General features: G+C 33.1%; 3 protein-coding genes across 4 annotated transcripts in view; all 3 read left to right on the top strand.

Annotated features, from left to right (window-relative positions):
- Positions 1 to 11479, top strand: part of AFH14 (Formin Homology 14) — a 32115-nt gene extending 20636 nt beyond the window's left edge. Inside the window, exons 15-19 of the mRNA XM_088216350.1 lie at positions 4561 to 4632; positions 4752 to 4868; positions 9784 to 9852; positions 10042 to 10108; positions 10952 to 11479. Coding sequence (XP_088072476.1) covers positions 4561 to 4632; positions 4752 to 4868; positions 9784 to 9852; positions 10042 to 10108; positions 10952 to 11145 — 519 coding nt within the window. The 3' untranslated portion in view covers positions 11146 to 11479. The remainder of the gene's footprint in view (positions 1 to 4560; positions 4633 to 4751; positions 4869 to 9783; positions 9853 to 10041; positions 10109 to 10951) is intronic.
- Positions 11480 to 12228: 749 nt separating this feature from the next.
- On the top strand, positions 12229 to 13901 carry ACBP6 (acyl-CoA-binding protein 6). 2 transcript variants are annotated; one of them, XM_088216349.1, is made up of 4 exons: positions 12229 to 12433; positions 13251 to 13368; positions 13470 to 13532; positions 13620 to 13717. In XM_088216349.1, the coding sequence occupies exons 1-4, from the start codon at positions 12422 to 12424 to the stop codon at positions 13703 to 13705; spliced, it is 279 nt and encodes a 92-aa protein (XP_088072475.1). In that variant the 5' UTR covers positions 12229 to 12421; the 3' UTR covers positions 13706 to 13717. The 2 variants fall into 2 exon arrangements, with proteins under 2 accessions (XP_088072475.1, XP_021894439.2); XM_022038747.2 differs by having other exon boundaries at positions 12246 to 12433; positions 13693 to 13901.
- Positions 13902 to 16441: 2540 nt separating this feature from the next.
- Positions 16442 to 21000, top strand: LOC110811410 (NAC domain-containing protein 71-like). Its single transcript, XM_022037909.2, has 4 exons — positions 16442 to 19573; positions 19797 to 20077; positions 20153 to 20425; positions 20505 to 21000. Exons 1-4 carry the CDS (start codon positions 19417 to 19419, stop codon positions 20721 to 20723), a joined length of 930 nt encoding a protein of 309 aa, XP_021893601.2. The 5' UTR covers positions 16442 to 19416; the 3' UTR covers positions 20724 to 21000.
- Positions 21001 to 23228: the final 2228 nt, after the last annotated feature.

Genomic DNA, 23228 nt, shown 5'->3' with positions numbered 1-23228 from the left:
TATAGAAAAACATCCCAACTTTTTTTATCACAAACCTTCAAAACCAGCCTTCATTGTTTTAACTAGAAGAAAAAATCGATAAACATAACCGGCGTTCATAATAAAATTTCTGCAGCTGTCCTACTACTGCTTAGCCGACCTTCATACCTCGAAAACATCCAACCACCACACCTGTTTTTTGCCAGCTTTATTTCAGCCGCTGCTGCTCTGTTTCTGTTCTCTTTTGCTCCAGTCGGTGTTCTGTTTCTGTTCTCTTTTGCCTCTGTTTCTGCTGCGGCTGTTTCTTCGTTTTGCATTTGTTTCCGCTCCAGCCGTTGCTCCCTTTTTCTTCTGTTTCCGCTCCAGGACCGTTGCTCTGTTTGGTCTCTGTTTCAGTGGTAATGTTTAGCACTGTTTTCCTCTGTTTTGTGCTTCTCTGTTCTGCACTGTTCTGCACTGTTCCACGCGGCATGTTCTGCTCTGTTCTGTGCGACCTGTCCTGCTCAGTCTCATGCACACCGCTGTGTCCCCATCAGCCTCTCTGGCAACAGTTTTGTCTTTTAATCATCTAAAGTTTAATACATCGTGCCAAAAGTAATCTCACAATCAATGGAGTCAACTTTGAAGGAATGCAATCATACCACCCAACTGGAGAATTTCTATACATTCAGGCGGCTCAGCTGCTTGCCACAACTCGGGTATTTTTGTTCCAAAACTATGTTCCTAAACAGTACTCGTTAATAGATTACCATCCACGGTTTTGGATTTCCGAAGTCTTATGGAAGTTCTTGCTGAGTTTTACCCCGAGAATTACCATCAACCATCTTGTTCCCATAAATTTTTATTTGTTTGCATACATCAACAACGTATAGTGTAACTGGACCTGACAACTCTCAAATGTGTCTTTGTAGGGTATTTCTCAATACAAAAAGGATATAAATGTTATCATCTACCTACTAAGCAATTCTATGTTTTTACGGATGTTACATTTACAAAGTCTTAGTCAATTTTGATCAACTTTACTTTAGGAGGACAATGTGGTGGAAGATAAGGAAGACCTCTTCTTTCTTGACCTATCCTTACTTTCCCATTACCTATAATTATATCTCTACCCTTTCCTTGAAATTGAAAAAATAAACTCGAAGTACCCTCATCTCAAAACTCAGAAGTTACCATAGCACCAATGACTGCACATAACCCAAGATTTTCTCATATGTACTCAAGGAAGAAGAAACCTGATCCTGAACCAAGTAAATCCAAGTAACAGACTTGAATTCTAGGAATGAGGTAACTTTTGATAACTTTTTGCCATATGTTTTACTGTAGCTATTGCAATTCGGAAAGGAATTATGGAACACAGTAAACACTCACTATTTCCACTCCTACAATTTCGTCATTTGAAATATGTTCACCTGCCTACAAAAGCTTTCTCGTGAGTCTAAGTATTGTGTCTGTTCGTGCTACATTTTTGAAGATGTTATTATGTGAAAAATGGAATGGTATAAATGTGAAAATATAGGCATTAAAAAAGAACAAAGCATGGGAAGCCTAAAGGAAAGAGGATAGTGGGATGCAAGTAGGTGTTCACTGTGCAGTACAAAGTTGATGACACCATTAAAAGGTATGAAGTCAAATTAGTGGCCGAGGGATATATGCAAACCTATGGGTTAGACTACTAAGAAACTTTTGCACCTGTTGCTTACATGAACACAGTTTGAGTACAATTGTAACTAGTGGCTAGTTATGACTGGCAGTTTTAACAGTTTGATGTGAAAAATGTCTCCTTATATGGAGATCCTGAGGAAGAAATGTCATGGAGTTTCCACCAGAATTCACTAAAAATATAGCAACCCCCAAAATATGCAGAATAAAAAAGACATGATGCAGACCTGAACAATCACTAAGAGCTTGGTTTGGAAGATTTGCAAAAGTAATGATGATCATGGGATATAAACAAAATTTATTCACCAACACTTAAAATTCAGTGGGTGTTACAGCCTGTGTTGTGTGGATGGTATCATTGTGACAGGAAATGATGAGAATGGACGACTGACACTTACCCAGTATCTTACAAAGAACTTTAAAATAAATGGACCAGGAAGAATACTTCATATGAATAGAGGTTCCTCACTTGAAACAAGGAATCTTCATCTCGCTACAAAAATGTATTAATATCTCTTGAACGGTACATACAAACTAGCATGCAAACATGCAAATACACAAATAGATCCTAAGCACAAGTGTAATTTAACTGGCAAACCAGTAAATGAATAAAGTTAACAAAGCCAGGTAGGTAAATGCAAGCTTAAACTTGCAGCTTTGTTCTGGTCTCTCATGCTCTCATGCGATCAAATAATTTGATTGTCTCCCATGCTCTTATGAGATCATGAGAGAATCAAGAAAATTCCTACCAGGAAATGATTCTTGGCCAACAAACACCTGTATATCATCGAACTAAAATATGCCAATGATTTTTATGAAGTGATCCACAATATCTCAAGATGCTTGCAACTACCTTTTCGCGACTAGTTAGACGAAAGTCCAAAAATGACGTCAAACACTTATTTCCCATGGATTATCTAGAGGAGTCATAATGAGTAAGTTACTTTTGCAGTTAACCTCTTTTACGCAATGGGGACCTCCAGTAGTTCATTCTCTCTACAAGTAGTTCGAAGTTAGGACTAATAAGAGTATCAAGTACTTGAGTAGATCTCAACATCCCTATCTCATTTAGAAGATCAACTACATACTTTATGTGACAAATAGATACTGAGAAGGTTGAGATTAACACCATATGAAGATCAATCTGTTAGACAGGTCATTTGGGTGAAGATTCAAAAGAACTTCCGTCCGGTAGAAGTGCATCAAGTGAACTGGGAGAAGAAAACGTCCATCATGGCCACCAAGGATGTTATGGGGGTAATCTTCAAGCAAAAAAGGAAGCATTTTAATTTATAAGTACCCCAAACTTGATTTTCCTTGTAAGAAGCATGATAGAGCTGCTAGGGTTTTCAAGACTGGGAAATGACAAACCAGATAGATAACTGTGCTTAGTTTGGACTGCGAAAGCACAAACCATAATCAAGTGGTGATGTCAATTTGGTGCAGACTTCACTATAAGTTTACACTCTAGGAAGAGAAGAAGAATGGGAGGAAATTCAAGGGAGCAAAACAAAACAAAACTTAGATCCCTTAACAGTGGTATGCGTATCTGTGAAATAAGAGAAAATCGGCACTGGCAAGAGCCTTATGATTCCCATCAAGTTGTGAGTTTCAATTCTTTTGAATCTAGTAATTCAAGTCATCTTATGTCATTTGCTTATCAAAAGCAGTTATCATGAGCTGAAAAAGGGAAACGCACAATAATGAATCAATTGCACGAAATCAACACGCTTTGCTTCCAATATTTACTGGCAGCTGATTTCTAGGACGATGCAACTTGGTGGACAGTTTGCCAATAATAACTTTCTGGTTTTCATCAAGTTGGAAAGTATCAGTGACTTGCTCACATTGGCTTTTAGAACTGAATATAATTTATGCTATCAATACCAATTTACTTTTACACTAAGGATCTAGAATGGGAGGAAAAAATATTGATTAAAAAGAGAAGGATTTGCTATTTGCACTTGCTGGCCTTCTACTGGATCGTATAATCTCTATTGCTATTGCTACTGCCACTTTTTGGATGCCCACCTAGTTTGGATGCTTGAGACAATCACCTTTTCGGAGGAGGGTGCATTGTTATGTGCCACTTGGCTATTAGAGTTGTTGATATATAGATGCTAGAACGGGTGACACATGGCTGCTAGACTGGGTGACCCATTGTTGCTAGAAAAAAATTGTTTTTATTTTATTTATCTAGATGTCTAGTTTTACTCAATGATATAAGTAGCTATTGGGATAAATGTGACGGTAGTTTCTTGATATGTGAGATAAGTGTGTTGGTAATTTCTAGGATGCGGGGTTGTTACTTAGGTGGTTTCTAGGATATAAGGATAGTTATTTTCTACTGTGGAAGTTAATATTCTTAGATTTATATTTTCTCATACAAAAATATGATTAAATTTGAATAAGAAATGCACAAAAATTTATCAAAGAAATTTCTTCAGTGCTCTTAAGTTGTAGGAAATTGTTTGGTTCTCTTAATGAGTCCATACTATTAACAAAATCCTGTAACTAAATCCAAAATAAGAACCATAACACTTAATTTGCATATTTTCTGTGTCATTTAAGGTTTATTATTTGTTGGTTTGAGCTTACAGAGTTCCTCATTTTGTTCCAGATTCTTTTTAATTGTTGTACCTATTAATTGGAAGCAGAAGATTTGATCTTAAAACATGCTTACCTTTTCAATGCACCATTCAGATGGCATTTAAATTCTTATCATTATTCATTTCCAATCTTTGAGACATAAGCACTAGTCTTTTCTTCTGGTTTTTTCCCTCTTATATGTGCGTACACATCTGTGCCAGTCATGTAAATATATACCAGTTTTTATACCATAAATACGAGTGTTTTTTTTCTTGTTGGTGTTGGTTAAAAAATCTGTAATATACCTGAATTTATTTTCTTTTCACTTAGCTCCTTGCTGAGAAAATGCCAGAACTGTTGGTCTTTGATAAGGATCTTGCACATTTAGAAGCTGCTTCTAAGGTATGTTTCATATGTTTCTGGTGTTTGTTTCTCTTCTGCTTAGTTGTTAAAACCATCTTAGCTCAAGTGCCTAACTTGTCTATTTTTCCCTTTCTTATGCTCTTCCACGAAATGAATAGATTCAATTGAAAACGTTAGCTGAAGAAATGCAGGCGGTGAGTAAAGGTCTTGAAAAGGTTGAGCAAGAACTAACTACTTCAGAACATGATGGTCCTATATCTGTTGGCTTCCAGAAGGTGAGGCTAGTAAAAACATGTCATGTTACTTAAAAAATATGGATCTACTTGACATCTTCCACTTCCTAAAGAACTTATACATCCAAGTTTAAATTAATTTATACTTGGCATCTCATGGTTAAAATCACTGCATTGTTTTATCCTAACTTTGTATTTCAAAGTCATGACATGTAACAAAAGATTTTTTGGAGATGTCATTTTTATTGGACAGTCTTTATCCCCTTGTCTCCTTAAAATTTTCAAATATGCTCACAATAGATATCTCTGTTATCCCAAAGAAAAACCAATGTAATACTATCTTGAGATATTGTTTGGTACATAGGCGGATCTTATTGATGTTTTGCTAGACTTTTAAATTCTTTTGTACATGGGTTACTCCTCCTTGACACTTCTTGAATATATACTTCTCTTAAAAAAAAAAGAAGAAAACAAGAATATGGTACATGGGCTTACAAGGTCATCGTAGTCTATCATGGTTATCAGGGCGAAGATCTCGTCGTAGTTTAGATCATACACTTGCTTGTTTCAAAGAACAGCTAACCGAACCTTATAATGGTCTATGGATCCACCAAAATGAAGCTTGGTAGAAAAAAACTTACTGCCAAGAGGTGTCATGGATGGGTTCATGAAACAAAATCCTAGGTCTGGTTTTCTTGATGTGTAAGGAGTTTTATTTCAATAGTTTTTTGTTGACACTCTGTTATATACTCCTTTTGGGTCGTTTTTATTGTAGAAAGAGCAAATAAGGAGCTGATATGGTTTAGGTTTATTCTATTTTGGAAATCTATGTCTTAGTTAGGAAAACTTATCTCTTATTTAGAAATTTAATTTTTATTATATAGTTGAGGTTTATCCTATTCTAGAAACATATCCCTTAGTTAGGAAAATTTATCTCTTATTTAGGAATTTAATTTTATTTTTGGAGACTTATCTCCTAATTAGGAATCTCTTTGATTTTTGCTGTGAGAAACCTAAATAATAAAGGTTTCTTATAATGTAATGCATCAGTCGTATGTAAAATGCTCTAAAATTAATAAAGAGATAGCATAAGTATAATTACAATATAGAGATCGGAGCTCTCTCTTACGAGATCCAAGATGCCAAACTCCCTTTGATGAGTTTGAAAACAATTCACAATAGATCGCTTGAGGAATCATAACTAGGGAAAGAAGCAAGACCCGAAATCAGATTATCCGGTGTGAACTGCCCGTTGATAAGATCCAGGTCTCGAGAATATAACACACTAAGTGCTCCATTGCCTGTTTATAAGACGAGGGAATCAGATTAAAAGATAAGGTGGTTGTTAGGGATAAAGGAGGGGTGAAACCAAACCTTGCAAGTGGTTTAGAAACTCAAATGCTGTGTCAGAGAGGTTCAATTGCATGGGCATGATCAATAGCCAGGGAATGATCTTGAATGGGCTCAGGAGGTTTATAAGTCTGATTTAATGTGGTGGAGGTGCATTGCTGATCCGTAGAAAAGGTTTAGACGATGAACCTGTAGAAGTGTTAGTAAACAAGGGCAGAACAGAAATGAAGGAAAAAAAGGTCTTATGAGGGACAAAAAAATCAGTATTTCTAGAAATATCTCATTTCTATAAACCCGAATAAGACGTAGATTTGAATTATAGCAAATGAAACCTTGTTAGTGTCCAAAATATCCTAGAAAAATACATTTAACTGATTGAGTCGTGAACTTTGTGTCTTCATGTGTAGGAAGATGAACATAGAGTACAAAACCAAAGGTACAAAGATTAGAATAATTTAGAGTGTTACCAGATGTGAGAGAAGGGACATGGTTTAATGAGGGAGAGGGCCATCGTTTAACGAGGTGGGGTATAGTGGAGAGAGCTTTATGCTTGAACTGAGAGGCCACTAATGGCTCTAATAAAAAGGGTGCGAACAATGTCGAGAAAGTCAGACTTCTTTTTTTGGCTACATTATTTTGTATGGGGTGTTGAAGGACAAGACCTTTAAGAGATTATATAATTAGTTTGCTAAAATTCCTGAAATAAAATGGATATGTTCTCACCTTGATTGTCAAAGAGAAAGATTTTAATTTTAGTAGAAAATTGGGTCTAAACATATGCGTGAAAAATTTTAAAAATATAAAACATTTTGTCTTTAGATTGCAAGTACTAGCTGCATGTGAAACGATTATAGTCGTCAATAGAAGTGATGAAGTATTATAGATAGCATGAAAAGTAACTGAGATTGTGACCTCCACATCATTATATATCTGATCAATGGACTATGTTTGATGCATGAGTGGGAAATGGCTAACTTCTGCTTTTTCCCAGTCTACAAGAATTTGCAATCAAATCTAATAATAGTTAAAGAAAATGACTCTTTATTCCCAAGTAAACCGGATTTTAACAAATAGTGAAGTATCAGAGCTTGGATATCCGAGACATGTATGCATCCTTGTTAATCAACAAAAGTAGAATTGAGTGACAAATGACAAGGAGAAAGATGAAGATGAAGATGAAGGGAGTTGGAGAGGGAAAAGATGTCCTACTTTAGGGCCCCTTTGCGTTCATCTTTCCTGCCTATTAATCTTGTACAACACAACCAGATTTAGAAAAAATTATTTTACAATTATTTTTAATTAAGTAATCGACAGAAACAAGATTAGTGATAAAGACAGAAGAGACAAAGACATCATTTAGAGGGGAAGAGATATCATCGATGGTTGTGATGGGTAATTGGCTACCGTCAACAATATGAATCTTTGAAGTTTCCATTTGTTTACGTTGGTAAGGAAATGAACATTTTCTGTCATATGATTGGAAGTTGTAGAATTGAAGTACTGAGGAGATGATGCAAAGAAGGATTTACTTGACAGTCCTAAAACAGAGAATCCAGAAGTGATCTTTTGTTGAATCATTTCAAGGGTCACAGATTGACAGGAGCATGAACATTTTGTGTCAGATATGCTATATCCATAGAACAACCAATACTAGAAAAGCCAATTGATGGGATATACGTTGTTGCAGATTTCTTGTAGGTCTACTAGGACATTCCTTGATAATCTGATGATTTTTTTTTCTTTAAAATAATTGCTGAATTTTTTGAGAAAATTTGAAGTGTGATGACCAAATTCTTTGTGGCAAAAATACATAATAATGCTCATGTCTCTTCTTTTTAGTTTACCTTGTGTTGCATATTCCATAGGAATAGAGGTGGATTTTTGTTGTTTCATGGTGGTTTGAGTGAGAAGGTATTGCTCGTTGTAGAACAAATCATTGAGACATGTTTCCATGTAAGAGATAGGATCTCGGTTCATAAGATTGGACTTGGTGCCTTCAAATGCATTTATTAGTTTTATTAGAAATTGACACTTTTAGTAATTTTATAAAAACATTGACCAAAACTAAGATCTTTGAGAGATAAGGTAACATAAATTATTTAAGTATATTCAGCCTATAAATTTATAAAATTAGAGTAAAATTTAGAAATAGAGATTATACTGTTGAAGAGTAGTTAATTCATGTTTAAATTGGAACCAACAAGCAGTGTTATGCTGATTGTAGAGCTTTTTTAGCTAAGTACGTATCTTTGCTGCAATCTTGAAGGTTCAAAATGATGTTGGACTGAACAGATTCTGGGATCGACGAATGATTTGGGCATCTTTGACCTCCCACTTGACATGCCCATCCTTATCCTTGTTTTTGTTAGGAGTAGGACTGTTGCCATCTACATGGCTGTATGGATCCTTACCTTTGACAAATATCTTGAAGCGAATGTCAGACTGAATAGTATTTGTCATTAAAACGAATTAAGAAGATATTGTACTTGTCTGAAGATATGAGGCTAAAATAACTTAATCAAGAATTACCAAGAACAAAGGGTTGTACTAAGGCTAAGCTGAAATTGGATATGATACCATGCGAAATGTAGAGAACTTTAAGCAGAATAGTATGTCATCTCATTGGAGATTTCCCATCATATATATGAAAAATACATACCGAATTCCATCCCTAAGATTAAGTAAAATATAGTGTACAAATTTGATCTACAGATGGTATATCTTAATTAAGGAAAAAAAAAAAAAAGATTTACCAAAAGTAGGCCATACTTGTCAAAGTTGTAAATCTGCTGAATTTAATGAAAAAATCTGTTGACTTTAATAATAAGGCTTGCTGAGTTGAATGATAAAATCTTCTGACTTTAATTTTGTCATCTGCTGATTTGAAGTGTAAAATCTGCTATTTTAAGTATAACATCTGCTGAGTTTTAAATGTAAGATCTGCTAATTATAATTGTGAAATCTACTGACTTTGAGTGTAAGATCTGCTAACTATAATAATGAAATATGCTGATTTTAAGTGGCCAACTAATATCCCCGACACTACTAGTTTATTAATCTAATATTTTTAACATAAGAATATAATTGTATTTTATCATTAATAATTTTTTATTCATTGTAAATTATTTTTGTTAGTTATTTTTAAATTCAAAATCACAATTATATTGAAGAAAATAAGTAAAATGATTGAATTAGCATTAATATTTAAAAATAAATTAAATTATTAGAAAAATTAAAAAATATTTCTTTTTATTTGAATTTAATAATTAGTTTTTCTTGTTGTGTAGTTTTTCATGACTTGAATATTTATTACTGCTTTATAATGTAATCAATTAAATAAATATTTAGATTGTATTTTGACAATATTTTTTACAGCACATCTTATCTAATGTTTTTATCTTAAAGCTGATATTTCTAGAAGTCATTTTCGGAATATCCTTAAAATTATAGTATAAAGCATTAACTGAACCAAATTGACCCTTAGGATATTTTCCGCACATATAGGTCTTTTTTAAAATTATTATAAATTTTGTTTTTAAAGATGTCTGAAAGCTAGAGTTCTTTGTATAGAAACTGCTAGTGTTGAATCAGAATCCATCTTTTTCAGGTGTTAAAGGACTTCCTTGATACTGCTGAAGCTGAAGTAAGGGCACTTATCTCCTTATATTCTGAAGTGGTAAGTTCCCTCTTTTATTGTCAGTGAAGTTGTGAAATTTTGGTTGGGACAAATTAGTTCCACCATTATGAAGGAACAATTTTGTTCTGTGATTTGACAAATTTTGTCCTATCAAGTCTCTTTTCTATCACCAAACAAATGACTTTATGGTTGTCACATGCTACCTTGATTTCTGGTCTTGTTTTACAGGGAAGAAATGCAGATTCACTGTCTCAGTACTTCGGGGAGGATCCAGCTCGATGCCCCTTTGAGCAAGGTACTGATCTATGCATTATTTTAGCTGATAACGAATTATAATAGCGGAGCTTACTTTGAGGATGCTTAGGCACTCTTTAATAGTAGAAATTATTTTGATGTTATTTTCTAAATATATATATATTTGATACACATGGGTATTTGTTGAAAATGAAAACAATGTTCAGAAAATAGTAGGAAAATTCTGAAATGAATTGGAAAAAGCCTTTTTCTTCTTTTCAAGCTAATACCAAATATTACCATTATTTTCCAAATTTTATTTTTCATTTTTGAACAGCTATTTATATTTTTATCAATAAACATATACAACTTCAGAAATTCAATTTCAGAGTAGCTTTCTATGAACTGGGTTTTGGATATGATATGTGAAAATAAACAGACAACAGATGAGTCCAGCACTAATCCAAACTAATCCCTACAGATCAGAGTTGGAAATGGCAAGACAAAGGTTACATAAAATTGGTTTCTTTTTGATTTTTTTATATAGATAAACAACCCAGTTCACACTAAGGTAAGATTTTAAATTATTTCATTTTACTTAGGGTATATATTTAAACAATTATTAATGTGGTTAATAATAGTTTAAATAAATTAAATAAGCTAAGAAGTGATTGATCATTGATTATCGATAAGATAAGAAAGAGGGGCCTTTTTTGCTGTGTTATGGGTTTTATAGTTGTATAATTCTTATCCTTTCTGATGAGATTTCTTCTTTTATATAAACACGAATTCAAGCTGTATGTCTTGGTAAGCAAATAATTTCAAATTATAAGAATTTTCCAGTTCTAACTTGTATAGTTACAAAATCCCATCACAATTAAATGGGTGATGTTCATGATTGCAGTGACTCAAATCTTGGTAGTTTTCACAAAAATGTTCCGCAAGTCTCGAGAAGAGAATGAAAGACAAGCTGAAGCTGAGAAAAAGAAATTGGAGAAAGAAGCGTTAAAGAAAGAGCAGCAACAAATTTATCTCGAAAAAAAGATGTTGGATGTTGATAATTCCAAACTCAAATTTCAACTTGAGAAATTTGGTTAGTGATAATCCACATTTTTAGTAGTTGTACATGTCGGATAAAAAAATAGAACAGAGTTTTGAATAACTTTAGGGAAGAACTACATTGATGAAGGTTGTTGATGTTAAATGCGGCATCAGTTTTCTTGCACGTAGGTGGGTGCTGTTTTTAAGCTTATATTCCAGTTTAGGTTGCATAGAATTGTACAATCTTTTACCTCATCTATGGTTGGATTTAATGATCCTTATAATGTAATGCAATATTAATATAATGTAATTAGTTACAACAGGAAAATGCTGTCATTATTGTTACATTACAAGTTTGATTATATAAATTAGATGATTAGACTTCTAGTAAGCAGTTTTGATTATGGTTTTTTCTTATTACTATATAGATAATTAATTAATGGGAATCAGAGATCATATAGAAATTTTTGAAGTTTGAATTCTGGTTCAAATTCAAAATGATGGACTTTGGACCAACTTTGAGTAACAACACGTTCGGTTTTACATCATCTTCAGTTGTTATTGTTAAATTTATCTCTTTAATTTTATATAACTCAATGTTTTAATTAAAACTCAATCTTCTTAAATTGTCACATAAATATTTTTGATAACATTGTAAATTAAGATAGGAGAGAAAATAGTCAACTCTTCACGGTTAGAATTAGATTTCTTTTTTCTTTGCTTCCTTTTTTTTTTTTTTTTGGGTGGGGAATGAAAGTACTAAAGTTTAATTCAATCTTTTAGTTCTGAAGACTTGCAAGAAATTCGGCCAATTTATATTTATCAAGACCCAGAATTTACTGGAGCTCATTTCTCAATAAACTTGCTTTTGTATTAATAATATTATAAGTTATAAAGAAAGAAAATAAATCACATTATTTATAATAAATACAATTTCAAGGAATGAGAAATTTGGTTAATTATTTATAAATATCTCATATAATTTTTAATTTTTAAAAATGGATGAATATTTTTATATAATAATTCTATACCTCAATTTATATTTCGATAATTTACAAAAGATATATATATATATATATATATATATATATATATATATAAAAGAAGAAGTGGGCGGAAAAACCGATGGAACGAGTGGCATATCTGGGCCGTGTTGGCCAATGACATGTGCTTTGCATGCAAGGCTGGCATGAGCGTTACGAATAATCAATGAACAAATATATCGAACCACTTTTCTTCCTCCTATTTATAAGACAAAAAACTTCTACGCCAATCTACTCTTGCCCTCCCTCACTTTACTACCTGGAACAAGAAGAACTAAGCGAGACAAATCATGGGTTTGCAGGTAAGATTAGTAGCCACCTTTTTTGTAATCTTCATTTCTTTTTTTTTTTTTTTTTTTTTTTTTTTTTTTTTACTTTTTTATTTCATTTTATAGATTGTATATCTGTTCGTTTGCTTTTGTATGTGAAACTTTCGCAGTTGTTTTACTGAAATTGAGTTATCGGGTTCTCTCTGTGTGTGATGCTATTTGGTTGAGGAAAGATCTGTCGCTCAGATCTCTCAATTTCTGTTTATCCTGGTATTAGTTATATGCTTATTTGTATTACATTTGTTTTCTGTCATATCTATGTGACTCTCCATGAATTTGCTTTTCGATACCTGAAATTCTTTTTGTTTGTTCCCGTCGGGAAAATTTGGGTGTAATTTTGCTGGGTGAATAATTTCTTTTGGACATTTATGGACGGACTAGAATTGTTAGATGTATCTGTTGTTACCCCGTTCAAATTCAGGCCGATGATATGCTTATCGGGGATTAAGGTTTTGGATGGGCTTAGCGGTTGATGGAAGAATTAAACTAGATTGTTATCTAAATAAATAGTTAATTTCTAAACCTCATTGTTGCTTATATCAACAAATGAATTTCAAGTACTGGTGGGAATCCTGATGCCAAATGCTATTGATTCCTTCATGAATTCACTCGTCAGTAAAAATTTACCCTTTTTGCTGCTCATTTTGTTAATGGAATCTGGTATCTTTCATTGTTCTTTTTTTTTTTTTTTGGGTGGATAAGATTTGTATCAAGAATTTGAAATGTGTGTGTATGTGTTTGTGTGCATGTGATTGTTCTGGATCTTGTTAGATTGATGTGGTCCTTGCAGGAGGAATTCGAAGAGTATGCTGAGAAAGCCAAGACCCTGCCAGAAACTACAACAAATGAGAACAAGCTTATCCTCTATGGGCTATACAAGCAAGCCACTGTTGGTCCAGTGAACACCAGTTAATATGCCTTTTGTGCTTGCTTCTTTTTTATAACTTTCAATTTTACTTTCCTAGTCAAATTTATTGGTCCCCTAATTCCCTCAGTGTCATATAAGCAGGTCGTCCTGGAATGTTTAACATGAGAGACAGAGCAAAATGGGATGCGTGGAAGGCTGTTGAAGGTAAGAGATCCATTGGAAATTTGTAAACTAAGTTTACATATACTGATATACATATATTATACAATATATGTATTCTCTTTTTATGAGGTGCACCATACACAATGAGCCTTTTCTTGGAGAAGAAAAAGTTGAATGATCAGATGGTGGTGGTATATGGCAGGGAAATCCAGTGAAGAAGCAAAGAATGACTACATCACCAAGGTTAAACAGCTGCTGGAAGAGGCTGCTGCATCATCTTAGTGCCTCCATACCATGTATGCTATTTATGAACAATTGCATCTTATGTGAGGATATTGAAATAAATTGAAACAGACGTTCCTCATCTGTAACATGGTATTGTTATTTATTATCTTAATTTTTATGTGGACATTGTTTGGTCTTCTAGATTATTTGGGTGGGACGGGAGAGGGGTTTAAGTAATAGAATGAAATAGAAAGGAATTAGAAAGGAAGGATGGTGGAGCACAAGGGAAAGTAAAATGCTTATATTATATAATAATGAGAATGACTGAAGAATATATTCTTTTTTTTTTTAGCAACAAGGGGAAGAAACTAATCTCAGCTAAATAGTTAGGTTTCAACTATTTTCCCTTTCAATGATCATTTGGTTTGAAAACATATGAAGGAGTGGAATTAAATTATTCACACAAGAAATTAAATTTCAATAGATTAGTATATATATTACCAAGTATTGTAGGTACATAATAAATTTTGAATGTGTTGATATATAATAAACTTGATTGTTGGTTTTTGAATGACATATTTATTTATTTATTTTTGACTTATTCAATAAACAACTAGGTTCCAACTGTTTGAAAATGGATTTGGCCGGGTATAAAAGTTAGAATAGAATTGGTCAGCATTTGGAAAATTACCAATTAGTTACAAAAAAAAATTGTTGGACATATTATTGTTTTTTTACTTTTTTTTTATTCAAGTTTTAAAAACAAATTTTCAACATTAAAAATAAGTTTTTCTTAAATAAAAAACTAAAAAAAAAATATGTTAGTGTATAAGTATATTGTTTTCTAAGTCTCTAATATTTAACATTTCAATTGCAAGGACATAGATTATATATGTTTAGTCTAAAAAGAAGTTTAAAAATACAATTTATTAATAGAAACTATTTATCATAATTTCTGAAAAGAACAACCACCACCACATTAGACAAAAATTAGAAATGCATACAACTACAAGTAAATCTCTAGAAATGCACATAACCAAACACACTATTTGTATATTTGATTAAATCAAATTTAACTCTGACAACCATATCTTTTTTGTGTTCTTACGAAGGAACTTGTTTATATTCAGAATGCATCAATTTTGCTTCAATGCAAGGTTTTCAGTATCATACTCCTTGGAGAAAAGTTTATTCTTTTCTTTGACTACTTTAGGGATTCCATTGACGGTTTGCTCACAACATTTGTACAGGAAAGGGGATAGAGATTTCCTCCTCTGGCGTTTGATTATTTTCCTTCTCTTTTTTACAACACTTGCCCTTAATAATCTTTAAAACTGAGAAGATAATTAAGATAATAAATCAAACAACCATAGTTAAATTACAATAAGATTTCACTAATTACAAGTATAAAGAGAGAATTCTAATTTTTTGCTCTTCCACAGTCTCCTCCAACTCAATGTCATTCAACCTCGTATATTTATTTACCCTTTAAAATTGTCTCTTGCCTTGCCAATCATGGGTAATCCAGTTGGTTCCTTATTCTTGAACCTTTCCACATTTTTGTAATTCATTCACTCTGTGTTCCCATTTTACTCTCTCATATTTGGCGGCAAACACATTAGTAACTACTTTACTTCCCAAATTCTTGTTTCTTTCTTTAAACCCTTCTATTTTTTTTTTTTTTTTTAGAATTCAACCATTTTTTTGAGTCCATTTCCTCCATCCTTTTTGGTTTTCATGTTCTCTAAAATATCCCTAAAAACTGAAATCAACTTCAATACTATTGATAAACTATAATGATAGAAAGGGTTATATGAGAAAATTGAAGAGAAAATATAACACAAACAGAGAAAAATAGAAGAGAAGTAATTATGGTTTTCATTCGTGATATACTACTACTAGTTTAATAAGCCATTTATTTATACCCAATCTAAGATTAACGTATATTAGTTTTCAACAAATATTATGAAGTCATGATATTCTTTAATAATTTCTTGTAGAATAAGTTGGAAGGCGTATGAGGATTCCACTTAGTCACTTCATTAACAAAAAACATCAATATGGGTAATGCACGAAGATAATCAACATGAGTTGGTTCAAGAAGAAGATGGGGAATAAGTGTTTCATTATTCTTTTCTCCACTAAATAGGCATAGGCATACATCATTCATTTCAAATAGTAAAAGGTCTGCATGTTTTACATGGTCTATATTATTATTTCACAAAAATAAGAAGAGAAATTTTATGCACCGTTGGCGTCCGGCAATGGAAGAGAAGGACGGAAAGCAGCAGACAAACAGCGATAGGATAAGGAAGCCGCCGCCTTGTCTTCTTCTCATTTTTCATTTCCCCATAAAAACATCTTCTTAATTTTCTCTTTTCTCTCTTTACTACCTTTTTTTTTTTTTTTTTTTAATTTCACACCTAAATTTACTTGAACCTCAAATCATGAGTCAATCTTTTTTTTTCCTTTTAATAAATGTTTAAACTATACACGATATAAGAACATTTAAACTTTTCCCTCTATTACTACTTCTCTTTGTTGAAATTTTCTCACATACTTTTTCCAAATGTCATAAAATTTCTCTACTATTGTTAGTTCATGTTTACATATCAAGTTAAGTTTTAAATTTTTGGTGACTCTTTTGATAATCTGTTCTAGAAGTTATTTTGCTTTTCTTTTGAGATATTTTGAATTTTGATTTATTTAATTGTTTATCAATTTTATAATTTCTTTTGTTGCTTATGTAACGCTTTGATTCCGGAATTTAAGGTCGGGTAATTAAATTTATATTAATAATAATTTTAATTTTAATTTTTCTTATAATTTTTTAAAATATATACATTTTGAGTGTATTTAAAAATAATTTTTAAAAGTTAGGGCGAAATTGAAAATAAAGAATGACCTATTTCAAAAAAAAATTGAAAAACTGGGACAAAAGTGCAAAAATAGAAAAATGGCCACGTAGGACCGCCATGTCAGTAACACGGCTAATTGTCGTGCGACGCGTGGCAGAGATGCGAATACGCGTCCACGTAAGAAGCCACGTGGGCAATTCGCGTGCCAACTAATCCAACGGTCCAGATTTGCTCCCGCGCGCACAAACGATCCATATCTGTTTCCCCTTAAGATACGATCGAATGGTCCACGTGCCTTTGATCGGACGGTTCTGATTCGTTTTTTCTTCCCTTTCAATTTTAAGCCACCTCAAACCCTTATCAGCACCGAAAAACTAAATGAGAAGCCAGAAACAGAGGGCGGAGCTCAACCGAGCCGCTGTACCCAAAACCCAAAACCCCTCTGATGAGCCTGAATCCCCTTTCTGTTCCCATTTATTTTTTGACCATTGATTTCCTAATGTGTTTCCAGTGCAGGACAACCTAAAAAAAAAAAAAACGCAACTGCGAGGGATGAATGACGGAGCAGCTGCATCGGAAATCCCAAATTGTCGTCATTTTTTTTTTTTTTTTTTTCTGCCAATAGAGGCCACCTAATCTCAAATTTCACAGGTTTTCGCACAGAACCAGTCGAAACTAACCTGACCGAGAGGAGGCACCGCCGTAAGCGGCAGAGTTAGTGCCAGAGTACTGAGGTGCAGCCGTGTCGGAACCCTAAACAGGCTCCAGGGGAATTTTAACTCCATTTTGGCCGTTTTTCATGTATTACCATGATAATTGACGTGTATTTTTAGTTTTTACAGAAAAACTCAAGAAATCTAGAAATTAAGAACCACAAAAAAGTACAGTAAAAAATGGGTGTTTAAACACCGACCCGAGGTAAGAATCCATCATCCTTTCTTTCGTTATGATTAATTAAAGTCTAATAAATAATAAACTGAAAATTTTAAATACTAACAATCCCTAATTAATTAAATACAGGTTATCGATGGAGCCGATAACTGGCAGTATATAATTGCCATAGCTTATGTGTGTTGCTTATTTATTGCTATACTACTTTGTTTACTTGCCACTGCTTCATACACTTTAATTTATTAATTTTAATTGCTTTCTCTTTTGTTAGTTTACTCAACCATTTTATTTATGTCAGTTAATTAGTTTAAAATGAATGTTTTGATTATGTTTTTTTTTTATTATTGAGTATTAAATTATATTGCCTATGAAATTATCATTCTATTTTCTTGTTATTATGAAATGAGGCCTTTACAGCTTATGAGTAAAAGTTGAGAATCAATCCAATTTTTTAAGAAATTGAGGGTTTAAAAAAATCTATGAAATTATTTGCTTTTGATAAGAATGAAAATTGATTTGTAAATTTATTTTGAAACTTTGAGTTAATTATAATTCGACCCTATTAATATAGGTAAACATTGAGATTATTAGAAATATATATATTTTTGAATTCGAAACAGATACAAGTATCAAACTATATGAGTTAAATATAATTTTTGATCTTGTCATAAAAATATCATGTATCTATAGTTACTAAAAATTGTGGGACTTACATTTGAGTTTTGTCTCAAGATAATATAATTATTTTAAATGTTAATTGAAAAAGTATTTGGATTACCTTTTTGTAATATTGTTTTTACTGTGTATTAAATATATATTATAAGTCTACTTAAATATATTTAATCCAACTAATTTAAATTTTATATTATCCAGTAAATTGTGAGGTCACCGCATTCTTTTTCTTTTATAGTTTGAAAAATAAATTATATCATAGAAATTTAAAATTTCTAAATGAATCAAAAATTTTAATTAGGGATTTGAAACCTATTAACTTTAAGAATAAAATTTAAAAATATGTATAATTACATATATATATATATATATATACATATTTGAAGTTTTTTTTAAAAGAAAAAAGAATTTAGCTCTTGCCAAAAGGAAATGTCAGCTACTGTAATTAGACTGTGATAATCCCCTTGAAAGGCCTTTTTACCAGCTGACAAGGATTCAGCTGGACGAGGGAGAGGATTCAACGGTCATGACATTAAGTGGGCGGGAGTAACTGTATAAGTGTGAAAAGAGTTTCTCTTCGTGGGCCATTCCTGTGGAATTTTGGAGAGGTTGCAGACAAGTAATCTGTAAACTTTCGGTCCATGTTTTTTCTTTAATTAATAATTTATTTATTTATGAGGAACTTTTGGTACTTGGTTGCTTCTTCGTCTCATTCCAAATCTTATATAACTTGCTATATTCCTCTCCTGTAACTCTACTTCCACTCTCTTCATTTCCTTCTAAGTTCCCTCCTTTTTAATTGATTGAGTTTCTTGTTCATCCAGACTTTTCACTTATACCCAAAATTAATTCAACCCAAAATCTGAACCTTTTTGTATTGTTAGGATCAGATTTTTGCTACATCAATCGATTAGGCTTCTAGGTATTGCTATAAATTAACTGGGTATTTGCTTCTATATCATTCAGTTTCTGTTCACTATATATCTGGGTAAGTGGTGGGTGGGTAATATATAATTTGATTAAGCAAGAGTAGCAAGTTTTAAGGACAATGTTTATGCAATACAAAAGGTGCAATCCATGGAAGTTGCACTTCATCCTTGACAAGAAATCAAGTGTGGATAAAAGCTTCTACTTTTGGATTTTTCAGATCTTTAATAGGTACAGCTTAGGCACTTAGCCAAACAGATCTTTGTTTAGCTACTTTCTTGTGTTCTATCTTTTTCTTTCTTCTTCTTTTGGTATAGTAATTGTATAAGAAATAGTGAGTGAAAGAAAGAGTGATGAGAGGAGCATCGCTGCCACCGGGTTTTCGATTCCATCCAACTGATGAGGAACTGATTGATTATTACTTGAAAAGAAAAGTACAAGGACTGGAGATTGAGCTTGAAGTAATCCCTGTGGTTGATTTATACAAGTTTGATCCTTGGGAATTACCAGGTACTTTTAATCCATTTACACCTTGCAAGTATAATTTTATGCATATTATTGTTGTTAATTGGATTTCATATAGAGATCATTGACTTAATTTAAGCTGAATATCAGATGCTTTCAGAAATGCCACACTGAAAATGACTAACAACATTCCTAAGAAATTTACTTCCTTTTTATGGAAGCAATGTTGATTGATTTTCTTATTAGTTAGCTTACTGCAATTTTGCAGACAAATCCTTCCTTCCAAGACGAGATATGGAGTGGTTTTTCTTTTGTCCAAGGGATAGGAAGTACCCAAATGGATCACGAACAAATCGAGCCACCAAATCAGGTTACTGGAAAGCAACTGGAAAAGATCGAAAAGTGGAGTGTCAGTCTACCACTGCTGGCTACCGCAAGACCTTGGTTTTTTACCATGGACGCGCCCCTTTAGGCAATAGAACAGATTATGTAATGCACGAATATCGACTCTATGATGATGATCTTCCTCAAGGCTCACAAAATGTTCAGGTGAACTCTCTAGACTTAACATCTACTTTCAAACACTGAAATTATAGTTGTTTTAACGAATATTATGTCCTGTAGGGAGCTTTTGCTTTGTGTCGTGTGGTTAAAAAAACACATGGAGACCTGAAATTCAAGAGCGTTGGAGAAAGCTCAAGCAACCCGGATATCAGTCCTTCAGCAAGTGAGCCACAAGGGAGTAACCCCTGCAATGATAACCGTCAAGCCAGTCCTCTTGTCTCTCCATATCCTTATGGTGAAGCAAGAGTAATTCCATCACTTGAAAATGTTTGTATGGACAGCAATCCTACAAGTCCGTGGATCTCACCAGAGTTAATTGTTGATTCTTCCAAGGTGTTTGTATATAACAACTACTTAACGTTAATTCTTTGTTTTGTGAGGTTTGATTTCTTATAAGTACTTATAAATGCAGGATTACCCACAAGTGGAAGAAGCTGCATCAGAGTACTTTCCGTCATTCGAGTTTAGTTCAGTTAGCTCGGTGAATCAATGGCAGCAATATGAAAACCAGGAACCTATCTCAAATTATAATGGGGAAATTGCTTGCATGTCACCTTACTTGGAATATATAAACTTCATGGACTTTTATGGGGATGAAGATATGCGTTATGATCATTGTACCAGTTCATAGTAACCCTGTAATTTACCAGAACAGAGTTCAAAAGTTGAAAGACTTAGCCCCAGTTTGCAAGTTCAGAGAATCTTAGTATGATGAGAATAGTCTCCGAGACAATGCCTTTTAACGTTTGCTCTTGGAGTGAAATAAATATAAATATACAGGTGTATGTGTATGTGTATGTGTTTGTGTGTGGAGAAAATGGAGTGAAAAAGTCATTGTGTGTCTGCTTTCTTGTCTCTGCCAAGTGTAAAAGTTTCTCTTGTCCACTTTGATAAAGGGACTTTGAGCCTTTCGGCTGATGCCTACAAAATTTTTAGCTATTTTTATTTGGCATAAAAAAGATCGGTTTTTAACTTATATTCTCCATTCCCATGAACTGATACAATTATTGGTATAGAGCTACAATCTGAGTGCAGAAGATTAGAACTTGTTGGAGGGTAGCTCTGGGCTCATATCCAATAATGGAAACTTTCCCATCTTGTCTCTTGGCATATGACAAATCTAACGTTGACTTGGCTTGGCTCAAGTCCCCAACGCCTGAATTAGTATCAGGTCCTGCAAAACCTCCCATTACAGGTGCTAATGGTGGTCCAGTGAGCAGCCCATCTGCCCTGAACTGCGGCCCTCCTCGAGCTTAATTGAACAGGACATGTTATTGCAAGTAAATTAAATGTTTCAGTTAGAGAGACACGCATACACATGTAAATCTATATATATATATAAAAGAATGTTTTGTCAGGCAGAAAAGGTGAAAAGGGAAGATCAACTTCATGGTAAGAGGGGGGATGTTTTTTTTTTTGTGGCAAATTTCCTATCAAAGAAATTATAAAATGAACTCTTCTCTCTTCTTCAAGCGGAGTTATGATAGAATAAGAAGCCATTCCCAATAATATCTTCTTTTTGTGGCGTTTATTTGTTCCACTTGAACTTTCATTCTGCCAATTTAAACTTTCATAATCCAACAAAGCATATTTTCTACAACTGTATGTTTGCCATATTATTTAAAACATCAATTTATAGACTGAACAGTATTTTTTTTCCATATCTGATTTAAAATTGATGTCGATCCTATTTAGCTTAATCAACTTATCGAATCGTATCACAGTCCACTTTGTTTATACATTAGAAATTCTAAAGTTGTAGACAACCTAATCATTAAATGTAGTCCCAAATTAATTTCCAAAACTTGTATTTGGGTCTGACGGTGCACCGCCTGTTGACCAGAAATTGTGCAACAGCACATGAAATTAGGTTTGGCCACTGACAAGGAGTAGTTCATGTTAGGGGTAGCTATGGGTACATCCATCATTCTTTTATAACACATGAAAAATTCACTAATAACTTTTTATAGTCAAAAGAAGATTTAAATCTGAGAAATTAGAGATTTAAAGTGGTAACTTTTGGAATACGGGATTTCAATTTTTTTTAAATATCAAAATAACACCATATAATAAGGACACACAGCACAATATAATCCATAATTCGAATCAAGATCTCTCAGACACACGGGACAGAAAATGTATAACTCGAACCATGACTTCCTAGAGAAATAACAAAGATCCAGCACCCTCATAGAGTATGGTGCTTTTGAATTTTTTGAGTGCAAAACTTCTGGTGCCTACTTCAACCTTACATTTCTGTAATTTGAACAACTCCAACCATTTCATTTTCCCTTTCCAATACTCTTATTCTTGCTAATTTCTACCATGCATGCAGACACACATATTGAACTATGATAATTCCTAACTATGAATTGCTAGCTCCAAGTACAAAACTCTTTTTTACTAAGATGTAACAGACTGTTGAGGAAGATACTTCTTTCACGTAACATTTCCCTAGAATTGCAGTAACATATATGATTTAAATATAAAATTCTGCTATAGAGATTTCTTAGATATAAAAGAGTAACAAAATTATAGAGCAAAATAACATTCTCAGTTGCAAGAAGAAACTTCGCCGCACAAGAGAAAAATAATGTTATTGGCAAATGGGTTCGATGATACAGAACTGGATCTCAAATTCACCAAATCATACAGAACACTCATTCTCTTCCTTTGTTAATTCATTTTCTTCTTCGTAATAGATTTCTACTGTAAACTCATTCTCTTCCTTTTTTCTCCTCTGTAACAAGTTCTACAGCAAACATGTTTCTGTTCATGGTATCAGAGCAACACCAGTGACAGAAGGCGATGAATCAAGTGCAGAACAATACCGCTTCGATTGAAAGAACTTCAGCGATGAGTAAGTCAAATAAGAACCCCGGAATTTCACTTGTCTCAATCCCTTTTAATGGCATGAACTATCGGACATGGAGCAAATCACTCAAAATCGTGCTGGCAGCAAAACATAAACTAGGATTTGTAACTAGTAAAGTAAGAATCCCATCTGAAGATTCAGCAGAACATAAAGATTGGTTTACAAGTAATGCTATGGTGGTTTCTTGGATATTAAACTCCTTCTCAAAAGAATTCCACAAAGCGTTCCTCTTTGTGAACTCAGCTCAGGAACTATGGGATA

This window comes from Carica papaya, chromosome 3, assembly GCF_054855325.1.
Source record: "Carica papaya isolate Zhongbai chromosome 3, ASM5485532v1, whole genome shotgun sequence".
Lineage (NCBI taxonomy): Eukaryota > Viridiplantae > Streptophyta > Magnoliopsida > Brassicales > Caricaceae > Carica > Carica papaya.
This window is presented reverse-complemented; position numbering and strand designations above follow the sequence as displayed.